Source organism: Empidonax traillii, unplaced genomic scaffold (assembly GCF_003031625.1).
Source record: "Empidonax traillii isolate 1590-97213 ecotype Southwest subspecies unplaced genomic scaffold, ASM303162v1 scaffold2315:size121786, whole genome shotgun sequence".
NCBI lineage: Eukaryota > Metazoa > Chordata > Aves > Passeriformes > Tyrannidae > Empidonax > Empidonax traillii.
In genome coordinates this window covers 1-16,735 of record NW_020957508.1, presented here as the reverse complement: position 1 = coordinate 16,735, position 16,735 = coordinate 1, and the positions used below count along the sequence as shown (strand labels likewise).

The window sequence follows — 16,735 nt, the reverse complement described above, 5'->3', positions numbered from 1 at the left end:
GGCTGGAGAGGGGTGGATCCGGGCTGGATCCGGGCTGGATCCGGGCTGGGGACGCCGTGGGGATGCGGGGGCTGCAGGAATGTGGGGCCCGGCGCCGGGGATGGGGATGGGGACACCGGCATTGTCAGCGACACCACAACGGCAGGAGAGGGACGGATCGGGGCTGGGGGCGCGGTGGGGATGCGGGGGTGTGAGGGGGGAGGAGAGCACGCGGGTCCCCGTGCCGGGGATGGGGACGGTGACACCGGCATTGCTGTGGCAGGAGCGGGATGAATCCAGGCTAGGGACACCGCGGGAATGCGGGAACTGGGGGACACTCAGGGCTCGGTGCAGGGGGACACTGTGGATACCCGGGGGGACAGGGATGAGGGATGGTGGCCCTGGGGTGGGGGAGATGCTGTCACTGAGGGCTGGGGACACTGAGGGCATGGAGGGCTGTCAGGGGTGTGGGTCTTGGGGATAGTGGGGCTGGAGGAGACATGGGGTTGATCAGGAGTGGGGTTGGGGGCACTGGGACAGGTGGACAGTGGGGGTGTGGCCACTGGGGCTGTGGGCACAGCAGGACAGGGGGACACTGTGGGGGCCAGGGCTCTCGGGGGCTGGGGACACCGGGTCTGGGGCTGAGAGGGGCTGGGGGACTCCAGCTAGGGGACAGGCTGGGGGACACCATGCCCTGAGACCCCCAGGGGCTGGCAGTGAGACACGGGCAGGGCCAGGGGGTGAGGGGTGGCAGGACAGCAGTGGGTGCTGGCGGGTGGGTGCCCCCAGGGTGTCACCCCGCTGCGGTGCCAGAGCCGGGTGTGCCTCGGCCACCCCTGCCGGTGCTGCCGGTGGCTCCCTGGCAGGTCGGGAGCCGGGAAGTTCCCTGTCCCGGGGTGCCCCCAGGCTGCCAGGGCACCGGCAGGGCTGGCAGAGTGCCGGCCACTGAGCACCGCGGGCAGGATGAGCCCCACCCGCGTGTCCCACACCCGCGTGGAGAGGCTGGGACGGACAGATGCGGGAGTGGATCCCGGTGAGGGGCTCGGCAAAGCCGAACACCAGTGGTTGGGGGGAAGACGGTGCCAGAGGCCTGGCTCTGTGCCAGGCCCACCGGCCCGGGGGTCTCCTGCCCGTTTCTTGGTGCCAGGAGCTGGCACCGTGTTCAGAGCCACTCGAGGGGGGGCCAAACCCTCCCCAGGGATGGAGCCGAGGATGCAGCTCCGGCTTCGCGGCTCCCACGGAGCTTTCGGCCTCCCGGGAAGACATAAGGGAGATGGGGCAAGAAGAATAAAAGAAAAAAATGAACCAAACCAAAAAAAAGAAACAAAACAAAAAAAAAACCCAAAAAATCAAAAAGAGGAGCAAATTCTAAAATAAAGGCTGCAGACTGTCTGCCTAATAAAAATCGCACCCAGCAAAGGGCCCATATTGGACGGGATCACAGTTTGCCGAGGTGCTAATTTATTCTGGCAGGCTGGGGGGGAGCGGGAAGCATCACGTTGCCTGTGAGATGTGACGGCAGCGAGGTTTGCAGAATTCCTTTGTTGTGGGCAGAGAGGAGGGGACGCGGAGCCGGCCCCGCCGCCGGGGCTCCTGCCACGGCCCCGCAGCGCCGGGGGGGCCCTCGGCTGATACCCCCTCCCCGCTGGGGCGGCCGAGGCACCCCTGGGAGGGAGGTGGGTGATGCGGGGGGCTGGTGGCCCCGACGGGGTTGGGGGCGGGGGGTGGAGGGTCAGCCCCGTGGGGTGTCTGCAGTGGGGGGCACACGCCGGGTGGGTGGGCACCGAAGTGCTGCGCTGGTGGCACTGGGCACTGGAGTGACCCGCGGGGACAGCAGAGGTCACAGGGGCTGCATCTTGGCTGGGGGGAAGTTGGGGGCACCCCCAGGGCTGGGGTTTCCCCAGGGTGGGGGACACCCGTGTCCAGCTGCAGCCAGGCCGCCTGGGCGGGTGGGCAGTGCACGGTCTCCCCTCCCACCCGTCCCAAACCCGTGTCCCCACCACTGTCCCAAATGTCCCCTCTGCTCCATGGAGGCCCCAGGCTCCACAGCCACCCCCAGCCCAGCCCATGGCTCGGGGCAGGTTGGGGCGAGAGGTGACCCCCAAAACTGTCCGGGTGGTCCCAGGGCCCACCAGCCTGTGTGGAATTAAGCTCTGTTTCAGCTCAAGCTAATCACCAGCCCCAGCTTTGCATATTCATGAGAAATATGAATTATTCATGAGGTGACAGCTAGTGACAGATGTGAAAATGTTCACCCGTGGGGGGGGGGGCGGTTTGCACCGGCGTTATTTTGAATTTCTCTCCTCTGCCGTTTCCCCCGGTCGGGCTGGGACGCTGAGGGACAGGGACACGCTCCTTGTCCCCAGGTGGGCTTGGCCACGTGGCATCGGGGACGTCACAGTGACATCGCCCTGACTGCAGAGAGAGACCCCCACCCCGCGCCGCGAAATTCAGCCCGTGGTGCTCGTGGTGGCACCGCCACCCCCCCTGCCCGGCCACCCCCGTGCCACCCTCCTCACCTTGTCACCGCTGGCACTGCCGGGGATGGCGCGGTGGTGCCCACACGGCCAAACCCATGGCTTCTGCCACGGGGAATCCCAGCTGGATCCTGTGCCAGCAGGATGGGGCTGATGCTGCTCCTGGCTCTGGCACGGGGGCTGGTGCTGCTGAGCCGCCGCTGCCCGTGCTGGGCACCCAAGAGCCAGCCGGGGCTGACCCTGGTGGCACCGCGGGGTCGGGATGTGGCCGTGCCACCCCCGGGCAGCCTCCCTGGCACTGCTGGAGCTGGGCTGGGGGTTAGTGGAGCGAGGGGAGGTGGGATGGAGAGAGTCTCAATAATTAATGAGGTGCTGGGGCTGGGAGGGGCTCAGGATACTGGGGGGGTGATATGGGGGGATGTCCCCGTGTGTGGACACTGCACGTGGTGGCTCCGGAACCAGCAGGGGATGGAGCCCGTCGTGTCACTTGTCCTGACCTTGGGACAAACTTTTTGCTGGCTCAGCACGTTGCCGGGCTCGGCCTGGGGGTCCAGGGGATGGACCGTGGCGGGGACTGTGCTGAGGGGCAGGGGTGCCAGCCAGGTGCCAGCCCCAAGGCAGTGAGAGGGGCTGTGTGTCCTGACCCTGGCTTGGGGGGCACCTGGGACCCCCCCCCTCACCAAGGAGGCAGCGGGTGCTGCGGGCAGGGCCGGCCCTTCCCGCCGTGGCACCTTCCCTGCTGCGAAAGCAGATCCCTCAGAACTGCTGATGCTGGGGAAGGTGCCGGTGCAGCTGGAGCCACACAGCCCTGTGACCTCCCCCCTCCTCAGCCCTGAGCCCCCCCTGGCCCCCAGCCAGCCTGGGGTGTCCCCGGTGGGCTCAGGGACCGTCCCACCCAACCCTCCATCCTGGGGGTGGCGACTGGAAACCCAGAGAGCGACTTGGGTGTTTAACGTTCAAATAAGCGCCGGGTGTTTGCTCAGCGAGGACCCCGCTCTGAGTAAACAGCAGAGCCTGGAGGAGGATTTATACTCCTCGTGTTAATGCAGCTCTGAGGGGTCTCCCCCTGCTCCATCCCTACCGTCCCTGTGTGGCACTGGGCACAGGGACAGGACTGGTGGCCCCCAGGGATCACTGGGAACTCCCATGGGCCAGGGAGGAGGGGGATGGAGAAGAGGGAAGTCTCAGGGATGCTGTGGGGAGGCGGCAGGGAGCGAGATCTGATCGCTGTTGTCCCACGTGGGAAATTGCCTTGTTTGCCTTTTGGTGGGAAAAGTTGCTTGGAAGCTGCAGAGGGGGAGCATCAAGGGACGAGGAAAGAAAACGGGTGAAAAGGCAAAAAAAGTCTTGAAAAGGCCTAATAGGGTGGTTTGAAGGCCCCAAACACGTGTGAGCACAGCTCGGGGGCATCCTTTTTTCCCTGGAGCTGAGTGTCCTGGGTGTTCCCTTCATCACCCACCTTCACCCAGCAGGTCCTGGGCGGTGCCTGGGCCAAGGCCAGATGATGGTTTGGTCTGGGAGGGCTCCTGGACATCCCAGAAAGTCAGAATTAGCATTTCAGTGGGATGAGCTGGAACTTCCCAAGCCCGGCACTGCTCAGCACCCCTGGAATTCCCCTCCATGGCCGGGGTCAGGTCACCTCCTCCTCTTCCTCTTTTCCCAGCAGGAGCTGCCGGGGGAGGGAAGGGGCTGCCAACGCTTTCTTCTTCTTCTTCAGAGGAGGAGGAAATAAGATAAAACCCGGTTCTGCATCCCCAAAAAGGCCCTTTTTTTGCCAGCCCCGAACACTGGGTGGGGGGTCTCCTTTTTTCTCATCATTTCGCTCTTTCTTTCTATTTCTGTCCCATAAAAGCACAGAAGGGACAGAACGAGAAATCGAGGGCTGGAAAATGGAGCATCAGGGATGGGGGAACTGGTGGGATGAGGCAGACCCTCGGTTCTGGGCAGCTGGGAGAGGGATGTGGGTCCTGTATCCCCCCTTAAAGCTGAGTGCTCCCCAGATTGCTGTGTGAGACTGGGCAGGGGTCGATGTTGGAGCTGGGGGGGACCAGCAGACCCCATGGGGGACCCAGGGTGTGGTTCAAGCTCGTGGCTGAGTGATGCCCAGCTCCTGCACGGCCCCATTTGGGATTTGGGGGGGGGCTGGTTGTGTCCCTGCTGCCTCTGCTCGGCTGGTTGGGTGCCCAAAAAGAGCCTGATTGCAGCTGTGACGTGGAGGGCACCAGGGGATGGTGGTGGTGGTGGTGGTGGTGGTGTTGAGGGGGGTGGTGGTCACCTGGTGGTGGTTTTGCCTGTGATGGGTGATGGTTGTGGTGGGATTTGTGTCGTAGCTGTGGGCACCTGGTGGTGGTTTGCAGCCGTGACAGGTGACAGTGAGCCAGGTGACGGCAGTGGGTGGCTCAGGGATGTCACCATGGGTGGGACCCCCCAGCTGGCGATGGGGGCACCCTGTCCCTCATCCCGACCTCATTCCAAGAGTGAAATCGAACTCTCCCTGGGGTTTTCTGCGTCCTGCTGAGAGGGGCTAATCCCGCTCCTCACACGGTGATTTAAGGCCCGATGGCATCGCCCACCGAGCCTGGAGCGGGCGAGGGGCGACCTCCCACCCACCCCCCCTGCTGTCATTGCAGGTCAAGGATGGTCCATGGGATGGGGGATGCCGGCTGCTGGGTCCTGCTCGGGCTCTCCCTGCTCCCCATCGCCGTGCTGGGTAAGTGCCCGGGGCTGAGGGTAAACGGCAGGAGATAATGAACTGATGGCCAGAGTAAACCCTGACCTGGGGAGGACCCGGGATTAATGAGGGAGAAGCCCTCCAGGCGCCCGTGGACGACCCACGGCCCCCCTCCCCCAGACTGGGATCCCCACAGGCGAGACCTTAAATCCTTAATCCCACTGGCAGAGTCCCCCCCGCCCCGAGCCCCCCGGGGATTTGCCATGGCTCTGGCCACGACAATCCGTGTCCCCTCGGCAGGGACATCGCAGCACGAGGGGGGATTTGGGATCCCCCACCCTGGAACGCTGCCCGTGCGTGTCTCCCGGTGGGCTGAGGGTGTGGGGTGGGATGGAGGGTGGGGAAGGGGGGGAGGAAGGTTCCCGGAGGGGATTAGTGGCCATCCCCGTCCCCAGCTGGCCGGGCTCTGCAGGGGACATCCCCTGACCCCGCTGTGGGCAGGGGGAGCCAGGCCGTGGGGGGCCTGAGATGTGGGGGATTTGTGGTGGCAGAGCTGGGAGGCAGCACAGGCTGGGGCAGGATTAGTGCGGGACGAGGAGGAGGAGGAGGAGGAGGAGGAGGAGGAGGTCATGGCCTTGCCATGTCTTATCTCAGCAGGGAGCAGGGGGATCCAGGGGTGGTTGGGGACCAAATCCAAGTCGGGGCTTCAGCCCCGAGGTGCAGATTGAACGGGCAAAGCCTCTCTCTGGCCACGAGAAGGGGTGGCTGCACTTGATCCCCCTTGGAGCTCCGTCCTGGGGGGCTTGGGGGTGCCCCCCACACCCTGCTCTGCCCGCTGTGCACAAGAGCCCTGCTGCAGCCCCCGCCGCCCACCCCCCTCGGTACCCGGGCGCCTCTCCCCGCAGGCTCCCAGGACGATGGGAAGGTGATCCACATCAGCAGGGTGCAGCACCAGGCGGTGCGCGTGGGGCTGGGGGAGCCCGTGGCCCTGCCCTGCCTCTTCCTGCTCCACCCCTCCGCCTCGCTGGGGCCCAACGAGCCCCCCGACCCGCCCCGCGTCAAATGGAGCAAGGTGCGCTCGGCCAGCGGCCAGCGGGAGGACGCGCCCATCCTGGTGGCCAAGGACAACGCCGTGAAGGTGGTGAAAGCCTACGAGGGCCGCGTGTCCCTGCCCGGCTACCCCCGTGACCGCTCCAACGCCACGCTGGAGCTGCGCGGGGCCCGCGCCAGCGACGGGGGGCTGTACCGCTGCGAGGTGGTGGCCGGCATCGAGGACGAGCAGGACCTGCTGCCGCTGGAGGTGACGGGTGAGCCGGGCCCCGGCACGGCCGGCGGGGCTGGGGTGGGGTGGGGTGGGGTGGGCTCTGTGCGGGCTGTGCACCCCCTGTGTCCCGTGCGAGGTGGGCGAGCTGTGCACCCCGCGGGGGTTGTGTTCCCCGTGCACCCCACGAGAGCTGTACACCCCATGCACCCCACGTGCCCCATAAAACCCCCCGCTCCCCGAGTGATCTCCGTGCCCCACCGCACCCCACGCACCCCAGTGCCGGCCCTGCCCCCCTTCCCCCAATTGCCACGTCCCCCCTCCTCTTGTGCCCTGCCAGGCGTCGTGTTCCACTACCGCCCCGCGGGCCGGCGCTACGCCCTGAGCTTCCCCGCCGCCCGCCGCGCCTGCCGGGACAACTCTGCCGTCATCGCCTCCCCCCAGCACCTCCAGGCCGCCTTCGAGGACGGCTACGACAACTGCGACGCGGGCTGGCTGGGCGACCAGAGCGTGCGGTGGGTGTGGGCACCGGAGGAGGAGGCGCTGCCGGGGCCCTCCCCGCGGAGCTGAGAGCTCGCACTGCCTCTCCCTGGCGGGTATCCCATCACACAGCCCCTCCGGGCGGGTATCCTATCACTGTCCCGCTCCACAGGTATCCCATCACGCTGTCCCGGCCCGGTTGCTATGGAGACCGCAACAGCCTGCCCGGAGTGCGGAGCTACGGGCGGAGGGAGCCCGAGGAGCTGTACGATGTGTACTGCTACGCCCGGGAGCTGAGAGGCAAGGGATGAGCCTGGGGAGGGGGGCCCGGGGGTGTCCCTGCACGGCCATGGCATGTCCAGGAGCACGGCTGGATGCCCAGGGATGTCCCTGCACGGCCATGGCATGTCCAGGAGCACGGCTGGATGCCCAGGGATGTCCCTGCACGGCCATGGCATGTCCAGGAGCACGGCTGGATGCCCAGGGATGTCCCTGCACGGCCATGGCATGGCTGGGAGCGCGGGAATCTCCATCCACCGCTCTCCTGCCGGGGTCTGGCTGCAGGGCTGGGTGCCATGGTGGTGCCAGCACTCTGTGCCATCCTTGGCACGTCGTGGCCCCAGCGCTCAGGTGACAGAGCCATCGCTGGACTCGGGGCCCTGGGGACCATCACGGCTTCCTGTCCCCATTTCCCCAAGGTCTCTCTCTCTCTCCCCCACAGGGACGGTGTTCTACGCCACGGTGCCGGGGAGGTTCACGTGGCAGGGGGCCCGGCGGCACTGCCGGGGCCGGGGGGCCTCGCTGGCCACCACGGGGCAGCTGTACCTGGCGTGGCGGGAGGGGCTGGACCAGTGTGACCCGGGCTGGCTGGCCGACGGCAGCGTCCGCTACCCCATCAGGGTGCCCCGCAGGAAGTGTGGGGGGGAGGCCCCCGGGGTCAGGACCCTCTACCAGTTCCCCAACCGCACCGGGTTCCCCCCGGCCGCCTCCAGGTTCGACGCCTACTGCTACAAAGGTGAGGGGGCACTGGTCACAGTGCCACTGAGCACCCTCCCTGACCCCCCACCAGCCCTGGGATGCCCTCGGGAATCAGTGGGCGTGGCCAGGAAAATTACTGCTGCTGAATATTTAATTGGGGATTAACGAGATAGATGGGAGAGCAGCACTAGGGGGGAGGACAGCTCCGGCTGTCACCCTGGCTGGGGGACGCAGTGCCTGGCACGGGCGCTCGAGGGGGGCTGTGGGACCCCACCCGTGACCCGGAGGCCCGTCCTGCCCCCTCTGACGCTCGTGGTGTCCCCACAGCCGCGGGGCAGAGGGACACGGAGGAGCCGGTGCCCCCCACGCCCGACCCACCGGGCAGCGACAACGTGCTGGTGGAGCACAGCGAGGACCTGGGCACCTCGGGGGACACCAGGGACACCCCCAGCGACCACTACGAGCTCCTGCCACAGCCAGGGCTCGCAGGGCAGGGCCAGGAGGAAGAGGAGGAGGATGAGGATGAGCAGCTGCAGCCGGCGAGCAGCAGCCCCACGGCCACGGCACAGCGTGGGGACCTCCCGGGGGCCACCCCTGCACCGGCACCAGCGGCTCCTGGGCTAGGGATGGATGGTGGGACACCCCTGCCACCCACCACGGCCCCCTCGCTGGTGTGGCCCCATGAGGAGGCGGCTCTCAACGTGGTGGATCAGGCCCTGGAGAGCTCCTGGCAGGATCCGACCGGTGCCAGCCCGGCGCTGCCGGTGCAAGAAGAGCCTGAGGAGCCCCCGGCCACCCTCCTGCCACACTCCCAAAGCCCAGCCCGGGAGCACAGCACCGGATCGTCACTGGCACCAGCTGGGCTGGGGATGGTCCCCAGCACGGCAGCAGAGACCCCCAGCCCCCCACCCACCAGCTCCCACAGCCCAAGGAAGAGCCACGCCGGGCTGAACGGGCGCTACTTCCAGCTCCAGCAGCAGGGTCGTGACCCCGCGGTGGCAGCTGGGGACCCCACGGGGGCTGTGGACCCCACAGTGGCTGGGGACGCAGCGGGGACGGCCACCCAGGCCCCTGTCCTGGCCCTGGAGGTGAAGGAAGCTGCGGCCAACACGGTGGAGCCGTGGAACATCCCCCGTGTGGGCACCGAGAGCCTCTGGCAGGAGGGCCCCGACGCGTCCCCCAGCGCGCTGGAGGAGGAGATCAGCCCTGGTAAGTGACACCCACAGATGGCCAGGGGGGTCTCAGCAGGGGCTGTGCTGGACTGGGGACCCCACGGCTGGGCCATCTCTTGCAGAGCTGGTGGCACCGGACACTGCCCTGGTGACACCCTCGCCGCAGGCACCAGTCCCGAGGGATTCCCCGCAGGAATTGTGGAGCCCCCGCCACCCTGGGGGGCCTGAGGGGACACCCCCTGTGCCATCCCCACCCCTGCCTGTCTCCGTGACACCCCACGAGGCTCTGGGCCGCCAGGACATCCCCACGGACGGGGCCCAGCCCCACATCCCCAGTGCCCGTGGGGACTCCCCGCGACCACCTGCAGAGGCCACCGAGGACTTCTCTGGGGACACCGTGTCCCAGGAGGACTCTGGCTCTGTCCCACCGTGGCCCCCGCTGCCCCCAGCCCCGCTGGTGGCCGAGGGTCCCGAGCCGGCCCCGCAGCCCCGCGGTGATGGCGGTGATGGCAGCGGGGCCCCGGGTGAGGCCTCGCTGGAGAGGCAGAGGAAAGCCGTGACCTTCCTGCAGCCAGACAGCCCCTCCGCGGCTCACCCGGCCACCCCCGGCCCCACCCAGGGGGCTGCTCCCCGTGCCCAGGGGGGGCTGAGCCCCACGGCCCCCCAGGGGCCGGCTGAGCCCAGCCAGGAGCGGCTGGAGGGACACGGGGATGTCAGGAAAGGCACGGCCAAGCCCGGCAGTGAGGCGGCCGCGTCCCCCCCGGGCTGGGACACCCCCTCGCCATCACCTCCCCCCGCCACCACCTCGGTGACCCCGTGGGCCGGCCCCGAGCGGCCGGTGGAGGTGGTGGTGATGGAGCCAGTGGTGATGGAGGCAGTGGCTGAGGAGGGGTCCACGGCCTTCGCCCCCGCGGCCCCTCATCCCACCAGCCACTCTGGGCCGGAGCTGGGGGCAGGGGAGCAGCTCCTCCTGCACCCCCTGGACCCTCGGCAGCCCCCCGGCTCCCCAGCCCCCCCCAGCCCCGAGGATGCTCCAACATCCCCCAGCCAGGAGGATTCCTCGGGGGACACGAGGAGGGAAGAGCCCGCCACGCCCCTCGGCTCATCCACCCTCGACCCCTGGTCATCACCTACTGCCCCCCACCCGGGGGTGACCGGGACACCTGAGTCCCCTGGCGTGGGGCTGCTCTTTGAGCCCTCCGTGGCAGCGGAGCTGGGGGTCCCAGGGGGGTCCCCGCTGCTGGAAGCTGACAGTGGGAGCGGCGAGGGGCTGGAGGAGAGGGAGCTGCTGGCCTGGGTGGGCACCGGCAACACCACCCGGCACGGTGAGCACAAGGGTGTCCCCTTGTCCCCCGGGGCTGGTGGGCACAGGGACAAAGGGGTTGGAGGGCGGGGGCTTTGTGCTGACCCATGGGGAGGGTTTTGAGGGGGGAGGTTTGGGGGGTTTCCTCTCCTTTTACCCAAACCAATTCACCCAAACTTGGGGAGCGTGTGGGATGGGAGTGGGGGTGGGGTGGGGGCCCCTGTGTCCCCCCGCCAGGGCTCAGGGCTCCTGCTCCCCTTCCCCACAGCCCCGTCGGACCCCTGCGAGAACAACCCCTGCCTGCACGGCGGGACCTGCCGCGCCAACGGCACCGTCTGCGGCTGCAGCTGCGCCCCCGGCTTCACCGGGGAGAACTGCGAGATCGGTGAGAGCACCTCGAGCCTGCCCCGGCACGGGAGCATCCCAAACCTGCCCTGGAATGAGAGCATCCCCAAACCTGCCCCAGCATGGGAGCATCCCAAACTGCCCCATGCAGGAGCATCCCAGCCTGCCCCAGAACAGGAACATCCTAAACCTGCTCCAAACAGGAGCATCCCAAACGTGCCCCGGCACAGGAACCTCCCAAATCTGCCCTGAAATGGGAGTATCCCGAGCCCTGCCCCTCACAGGAACATCCCAGTCCCTGTCCCGGCACCGCACGGAGCAGCAGCCACGGGAATGGGGCTGCGGCTCCAAGTCCTGCACAATCCCCCATCCTCAGTCACTGCTGGCACTGGCGGGGGCAGTGGGCGGGGTGGGCGGTGAGGGGGGTGCCAGGGGGGTCTCTCCATGCCCACAGCCCCCCCTTGGTGTCCCCCGCAGACATCGACGACTGCCTGTCCAGCCCCTGCCAGAACGGCGGCACCTGCATCGACGAGGTGAACTCCTTCGTGTGCCTCTGCCTGCCCAGCTACGGCGGCAGCCGCTGCGAGAAAGGTGGGGAGCAGCCCCCAGTGTCCCCCCACAAACCCCCCACGGGGTGGGGGAGACCCCCACGGGGACACACTGCCCTGCCCGTGTCACCTCGGGGATGCCGGGAGGGGACGCGGGAGCTGCTCCCCACATCCCTCCCCGTGGGGCTGGTGTCCCCCCCTCCCCTGCGCTGTCCCCACTTGTCCCCGTGTCCCCCACAGACACGGAGGGCTGTGACCACAACTGGCACAAGTTCCAGGGTCACTGCTACCGCTACTTCCCCCGCCGGCGCTCCTGGGAGGACGCGGAGCGGGACTGCCGGCGCCGCGCCGGCCACCTCACCAGCATCCACTCGCAGGAGGAGCACGGCTTCATCAACGGTGGGTGTGGGGAGGGGTCACATTCCCATCCCACCCCCCCTGGGGACCCCTCCCTTCACCCCCCTGAGAGCCGCGCGTGCCCCTCTCCCCGCAGGTTTTGGGCATGAGAACACCTGGATCGGGCTCAATGACAGGATTGTGGAGCAGGACTTCCAGTGGACCGACAACACGGGCTTGGTGAGAGCCCCGGGGGAGCGAGGGGGGGCTTGGGGGGCAGGGCAGGGGGGAGGAGGGGTCTCACCCTGGCTGGTGTCCCGCAGCAATACGAGAACTGGCGGGAGAACCAACCCGACAACTTCTTCGCGGGGGGCGAGGACTGCGTGGTGCTGGTGTCCCACGAGATCGGCAAGTGGAACGACGTGCCCTGCAACTACAACCTGCCCTACATCTGCAAGAAAGGCACAGGTGCCGCCTGCCCCGCTGCCGTCACCCCACGGCACCCCCAGCCCACAGTTCTCATCATCCCTGTCCCACAGGCCCTGGTGTCCCCATCCCACAGTTCCCAGCATCCCTGTCCTTGTCTCATGGTCTCTCTCCAGGAAGCTCCTCACCCTCAGCCCTTCACCTGGACAGACTCCAGCAGTTCCCCTAAATCTCCCTATTTCCTCTCCTAGTCCCCATCAATTCCTCCCTCAACACTTGAATCTGTTTAATTTGCCGCCATTAAACCCATTAAGTTCCCGTTCCTCATCCTGGGAGTTTTATTAACCCTCCAGCTGCTCCCTGGGTGCTCCTCCCCACCCCACGCGTTAATGACGGCCCAACAAGGCTGTTAATTAACGAATTCAATCCTGGGGACACCCCAGTGCCCCCCTGATGGAGGAGCCTCTCCTAAAGCCATCCCCACTGGTGGCAGGGTGTCCCCTCGTCCCCTCCCTGGTAACAGGGGGGTGACAGGGCTCTGTGTGTGTCCCCCCTCCCAGTGCTGTGTGGGCCCCCCCCAGAGGTGCCCAACGCCTTCCCGGTGGGGAAGAGGAAGGAGAAGTACAACATCCACTCCAGCGTGCGCTACCAGTGCCAGGAGGGCTTCACCCAGCGCCACGTGCCCACCATCAAGTGCCACAGCACCGGCAAGTGGGACCGGCCCAAAATCCTCTGCACAAAACGTTAGTGGGGACGGGGCGGGGCGGGTGGGCAGGGGGGGGGTTGGGCAGGGACGGGCGCCCGTTCCTGACCCCCTGCCGGGTGTGTGTCCCCCCCTCCCCATCCTCCCCTTGCCCCCCGTTAGCCAGGCGGTCGCACCGAGCGCGGCGGCACCACCGGCACCGGCACAGCCACCCCCACCACCAGCACCACCACCACAAACCCCGCAAGGAGCGGCGAAAACACCGCAAGCACCTCCGGCTGGACTGGATGGAGGAGGGGCACTACTTCTAGAGCCGAGGGGGGGCCCGCCGAGCACAAAGGTCCCCCCGCGGGATGTGGTGACGTTTCCCGCCCCCCTCCCGCCCCCCTTTCTCCCCCCTGCCCCCCGCCCTCTCTTTTATAACCCCCTTTTGGCTTTAGCTCCTTAGGATGCCCGGCCCCGTAGGGAATAGGACCCGGAGGGGGCGGCTGCGTGTGCGTCCCCAGCCCTCCCTGCATGCCCCACGCTCAGCCCCCCGGCCCGGGCTCGAGCCCCCAGCCCCGCACAGGGACCCCCCCCACCCCTGGCTGGGCTCTGGCCCCGTCCCCAAAGCGGGGGTTAATCAGGCAGCCCCCCCGTCCCACCCTGGCCATCGAGTCGGGTGGCTCTGGTTTTTTAGCAGCCCCCCCTTTTTCCTGCCCCGGACCCCCAGTCCTGCCTGTGGGGCAGTGTGGGGCGAGCCCATGGTGCCACCAGTGCCACCAGTGCCACCAGTGCCCCCAGGGCCGGTTTGGGGCCGGTTGGTTTCTTTTTGCCCCGTTTCCGTTGTTCGGGGTCCCCGTTGGAGTTGCGTGTGTGTGTGTGTACGGCGCTTTCTGATCTCTGCTGTTTGCGACGTGACTGCCGTGTCCTGAGCCCCCTCCCCCCCCTCCCTCCCCCCCCCCCCCCCCCCCCCCCCCCCCCCCCCCCCCCCCCCCCCCCCCCCCCCCCATTTCTGACTCTGCCTTTCTGTACTGCTGGACATTTTAATAAATTTTTTTAACAGTTGAGCGGCCTCAACCCTTCCCTTTCCTGGGGGCTCCCTGCCCCCCACCCTCCATCACCCGCTCCGGTGGCCCCTGACACCCACTGTCCCCTGCCAGGGGTGTGACATCCCGGCAGCCCTTTGTTTCCATCAGCCGGTGAAGGTGATGGATGGGCCGTGCTCAGCTGGGCCGGGGAGGGTGGGCAGGAAGCCCCCAGCCCCTCTGGGGGACCCCGGGGTCCCCATCCACATCCTACCACCCCCATGGTGGCTCCTGGGTGCCACCCAGCCACAGGGATGCCCCGACGCGGCTCTGCTGGTGCCGCTCCCTTGGATCTGGTCCCAACAGATCCAAGCAGGGCGCTGTTGGGATGCCCTGAACGTGCTGGGAGCAGGGAGGGAAAGCAAGGCCGAGCAGCGCCGGGGTCCCCTCGCTCCTGAGACCCCCCTCGGGGGGTGGCACCAGCGAAGGACACACCAGAGCCCCAGTCAGCTCTCGAAAGCAGCCGAAGCTTTTATTTCATCTACGTCCAGGGCTGCCCAAAGCCTCGGGGGGGGTTCCCACCCAGCCCCTCCCTCCTCATCCGCAGGAAGCCAAGCGAAGGAGCTGCCCCAGCCCCGGGGGAGCCCAGCAGGGGCTGGAGGGGCTGCAGGTGCCCCCCTCCCAGACTGCCCAGTACCCCCCCGGGCTGCCCAGTGTCCCCCAGTCCTTTACCCAGCGCCCAGGTGGCATTTTGGGGAGCCCGTGGCGGGTCAGTCCCCCTGCAGAGACCTGACGGTGCCGCGACACTGGTGGCACCTTGCCGGGGGTGGGGGGGTCAGTAGTGTGGGTGCTGCACGACCCCGGGAGGGCGCAGGGTGGGGATCCCCCCGGGGGGGGTGGTGGGGATGGAGGGCTGGACGGGCCCTTTAGCACATGCAACAGGCGGGTGGAGAAGCAAGAGCTGCGAGGGGCGGGGAGCCAGCCCCGGGCGCGGGGGCTCCTCAAGTCCTTCCCCGTGTCCCCGAGCGCCACCTCGCCTCTCCGGCCCGGGGCAGGGGCTGCCCGCAGCTCCGCCGAGACCCCCGGGGAGCCCCGGCACGCGGCGAGGGGGGGGGGGCTCATTCCCCGGCCCAACCCGGGGGGTGCTCCCACCCACAGCCACCCTCACACGCGGTTGGGGTGCCCCCCGCCCGCCACCTCCTTCGCCTTCCCCTTCTCCTGGGGCGAGTCTCCGCCGGCCTTCTTGAAGCAGTAGACGCCGAAGAGCTTGTACTTCTTGTCGGGGAAGCCCAGGTTGCGCACGCCGGGCTCGCGGCCGCCGCAGCGGGCGCGGGGGTTGACGATGGGGTAGCGGATGCTGCCGTCCTCCAGCCAGCCCGCCTCGCAGCGGTCCAGCAGCTGGATCTTCCAGGCGGCGTAGAGCTGCCCCACCTTGGCCACGGCCGCGCCGTTGTTCTTGCACGCCTGCACCGCCTCCGAGTAGCTCAGCTTGCGGAACGTCTTCAGGAAGTAAACTTTGCCTGGGCGAGGAGGGGGGAGAGGTCAGCGCTGGAGCATCCCCTGCCCGTCGTGCCACTGGGGTTGGTGGCGTGGGGAAAGGGGTACAAGCCCCGAGGAGCCCCCTCGGTGCATGTTTAGGGGTGGCTGGGGGTGGTGAGTGATGCAAACCCTGTGGGTTCTCCCAGAGCATTTTTTTGGGGGGCCCGGGTGAGACAAGGGGTACAAACCCTGTGGATCCCCCCCATTGCATTTTTTGGGGAGGGGGCTGGAGGTGGAAGGTGGGTGGTACCAGCCTGGTGGACACCCCCCAACACATCGAGGGGGTTGGAGGAGGCAAGTATTGCAAGCCATGGAGAGTTCCCCCCAACACATTTTTGGGGGGCTGGAGGAAGGGTGATGCAATTCTGTGGACTCCCCCCAATGCATTTCTTTGAGGGGGGGCTGAAGAAGATACATGATACAAGCCCTGTGGACCCCTGTGGGCACATTTTGGGGGGCAGGATGAGCTGAGGGGCTGGGTGGGCCCTGGGGACCCGCAGCCTGGGCAGATTTAGGGGCTGTGCCTGCAGTGCCAGCTCCTTTTGCCGGTGTCACCCGCTATTTATCCCACCTGCCACCATTAAATAAACATCAGCAGGGCCCCCCTTTGGCCCCCCCTTGCCAGGCAGGAGGAATTTACAGAGCCTGGGAGCCCTCCTGGCTCCCATCTGTCTCGCGTGGTCCTGGCCTCATCCATCACCCAGGGCCGCTGCTGCTGCAATTACCTCCATCCCCTGCTCCTCCTGCCTGGCAGAGATGGGTTTGCTAAAAAAAGAGAGGGTTTTTGTCCCCCTCCAAAAAAAAAAAAAAAAAAAAAAGAGGTTTTTTTTTCATAAAAAAGAGAGGGTTTGCTATAAAAGAGAGGTTTTGCTTTGAAAGAGAGGGGTTTTTTCTAAAAAAGAGAGAGGGTTTTTTTCTAAAAAAGAGAGAGGGTTTTGCTCAAACTGGGTGTTCCAGCCCCCAAAACCAACCGGGATGGAGGTGGGTCCCTGCTGGGGGAGCCCCCATCGTTGACCCTTCCTGTCCCCTGACGTGCCAAGGAACCCGGGGAAGGGACAGAAGGGACACATCCCCTCTCCCAGGGCGGAGCATCCCGCCGGGTCGCCATGGGAACCACCCCCCCCCATCCCAGCGCTCCCCCCAAGAGCCCTCCCGGGGCTCGGTGTCCCCTGGCCGGTACCGTTGAGGTTGGAGGTGAAGCAGAAGGCGTCGTAGTGCTCGCTCTCCTTGTGCCGGTAGCCGTAATTGCGCACGCCCACGGGCGTGTCCTTGCGGCCGCACTCCTCCCGCGGCCGGGAGATGGGGTACTGCACCGAGCCGTCCTCCAGCCAGCCCGCGTTGCACCAGTCCATGCCCTCCAGCCAGGCCTGGTGCAGCTGGTCGTGGGACGCCAGGATCCCGTCCTGCTCCAGGCACGCCTGCTGCGCCTCGTGGAAGTTCAGGGTGTAGCGGCCCAGGCGCGGGTGGTAGGGGAAGATGACGCCTGGGGAGGAGGGATTTTTGGGGTGGG

At 67.2% G+C, this 16,735-nt stretch overlaps 3 protein-coding genes across 3 annotated transcripts in view; 2 read left to right on the top strand and 1 right to left on the bottom strand.

Moving 5' to 3' along the window:
* RFXANK (regulatory factor X associated ankyrin containing protein) overlaps positions 1-9,731 on the top strand; it is a 22,454-nt gene extending 12,723 nt beyond the window's left edge. The window contains exon 11 of the mRNA XM_027909702.1: positions 9,711-9,731. The gene's annotated coding sequence lies outside the window, so the exon portion shown is untranslated. The remainder of the gene's footprint in view (positions 1-9,710) is intronic.
* Positions 5,089-13,110, top strand: NCAN (neurocan). Its single transcript, XM_027909697.1, has 14 exons — positions 5,089-5,166; positions 6,033-6,434; positions 6,729-6,903; positions 7,041-7,168; positions 7,590-7,883; positions 8,174-9,055; positions 9,141-10,343; positions 10,590-10,706; positions 11,144-11,257; positions 11,455-11,613; positions 11,708-11,790; positions 11,874-12,018; positions 12,537-12,719; positions 12,842-13,110. Exons 1-14 carry the CDS (start codon positions 5,094-5,096, stop codon positions 12,988-12,990), a joined length of 4,107 nt encoding a protein of 1,368 aa, XP_027765498.1. The 5' UTR covers positions 5,089-5,093; the 3' UTR covers positions 12,991-13,110.
* A 1,740-nt stretch (positions 13,111-14,850) lies between these two features.
* Positions 14,851-16,709, bottom strand: HAPLN4 (hyaluronan and proteoglycan link protein 4; the record flags this gene model as incomplete). The annotated part of the gene is made up of 2 exons (XM_027909694.1): positions 14,851-15,206; positions 16,406-16,709. Coding segments are annotated over 2 exons (660 nt in total), but the record flags the coding sequence as incomplete, so codon positions are not given.
* Between the last annotated feature and the right edge of the window lie 26 nt (positions 16,710-16,735).

Excerpts from the sequence above, each read along its gene's own strand:
- NCAN (XM_027909697.1), top strand. The coding sequence starts at position 5,094 with ATGGTCCATGGGATGGGGGATGCCGGCTGCTGGGTCCTGCTCGGGCTC. Across the intron at positions 5,167-6,032 it reads GCTCCCCATCGCCGTGCTGG|GCTCCCAGGACGATGGGAAG; the intron begins GTAAGTGCCCGG and ends CTCTCCCCGCAG. Across the intron at positions 11,258-11,454 it reads CGGCAGCCGCTGCGAGAAAG|ACACGGAGGGCTGTGACCAC; the intron begins GTGGGGAGCAGC and ends TGTCCCCCACAG.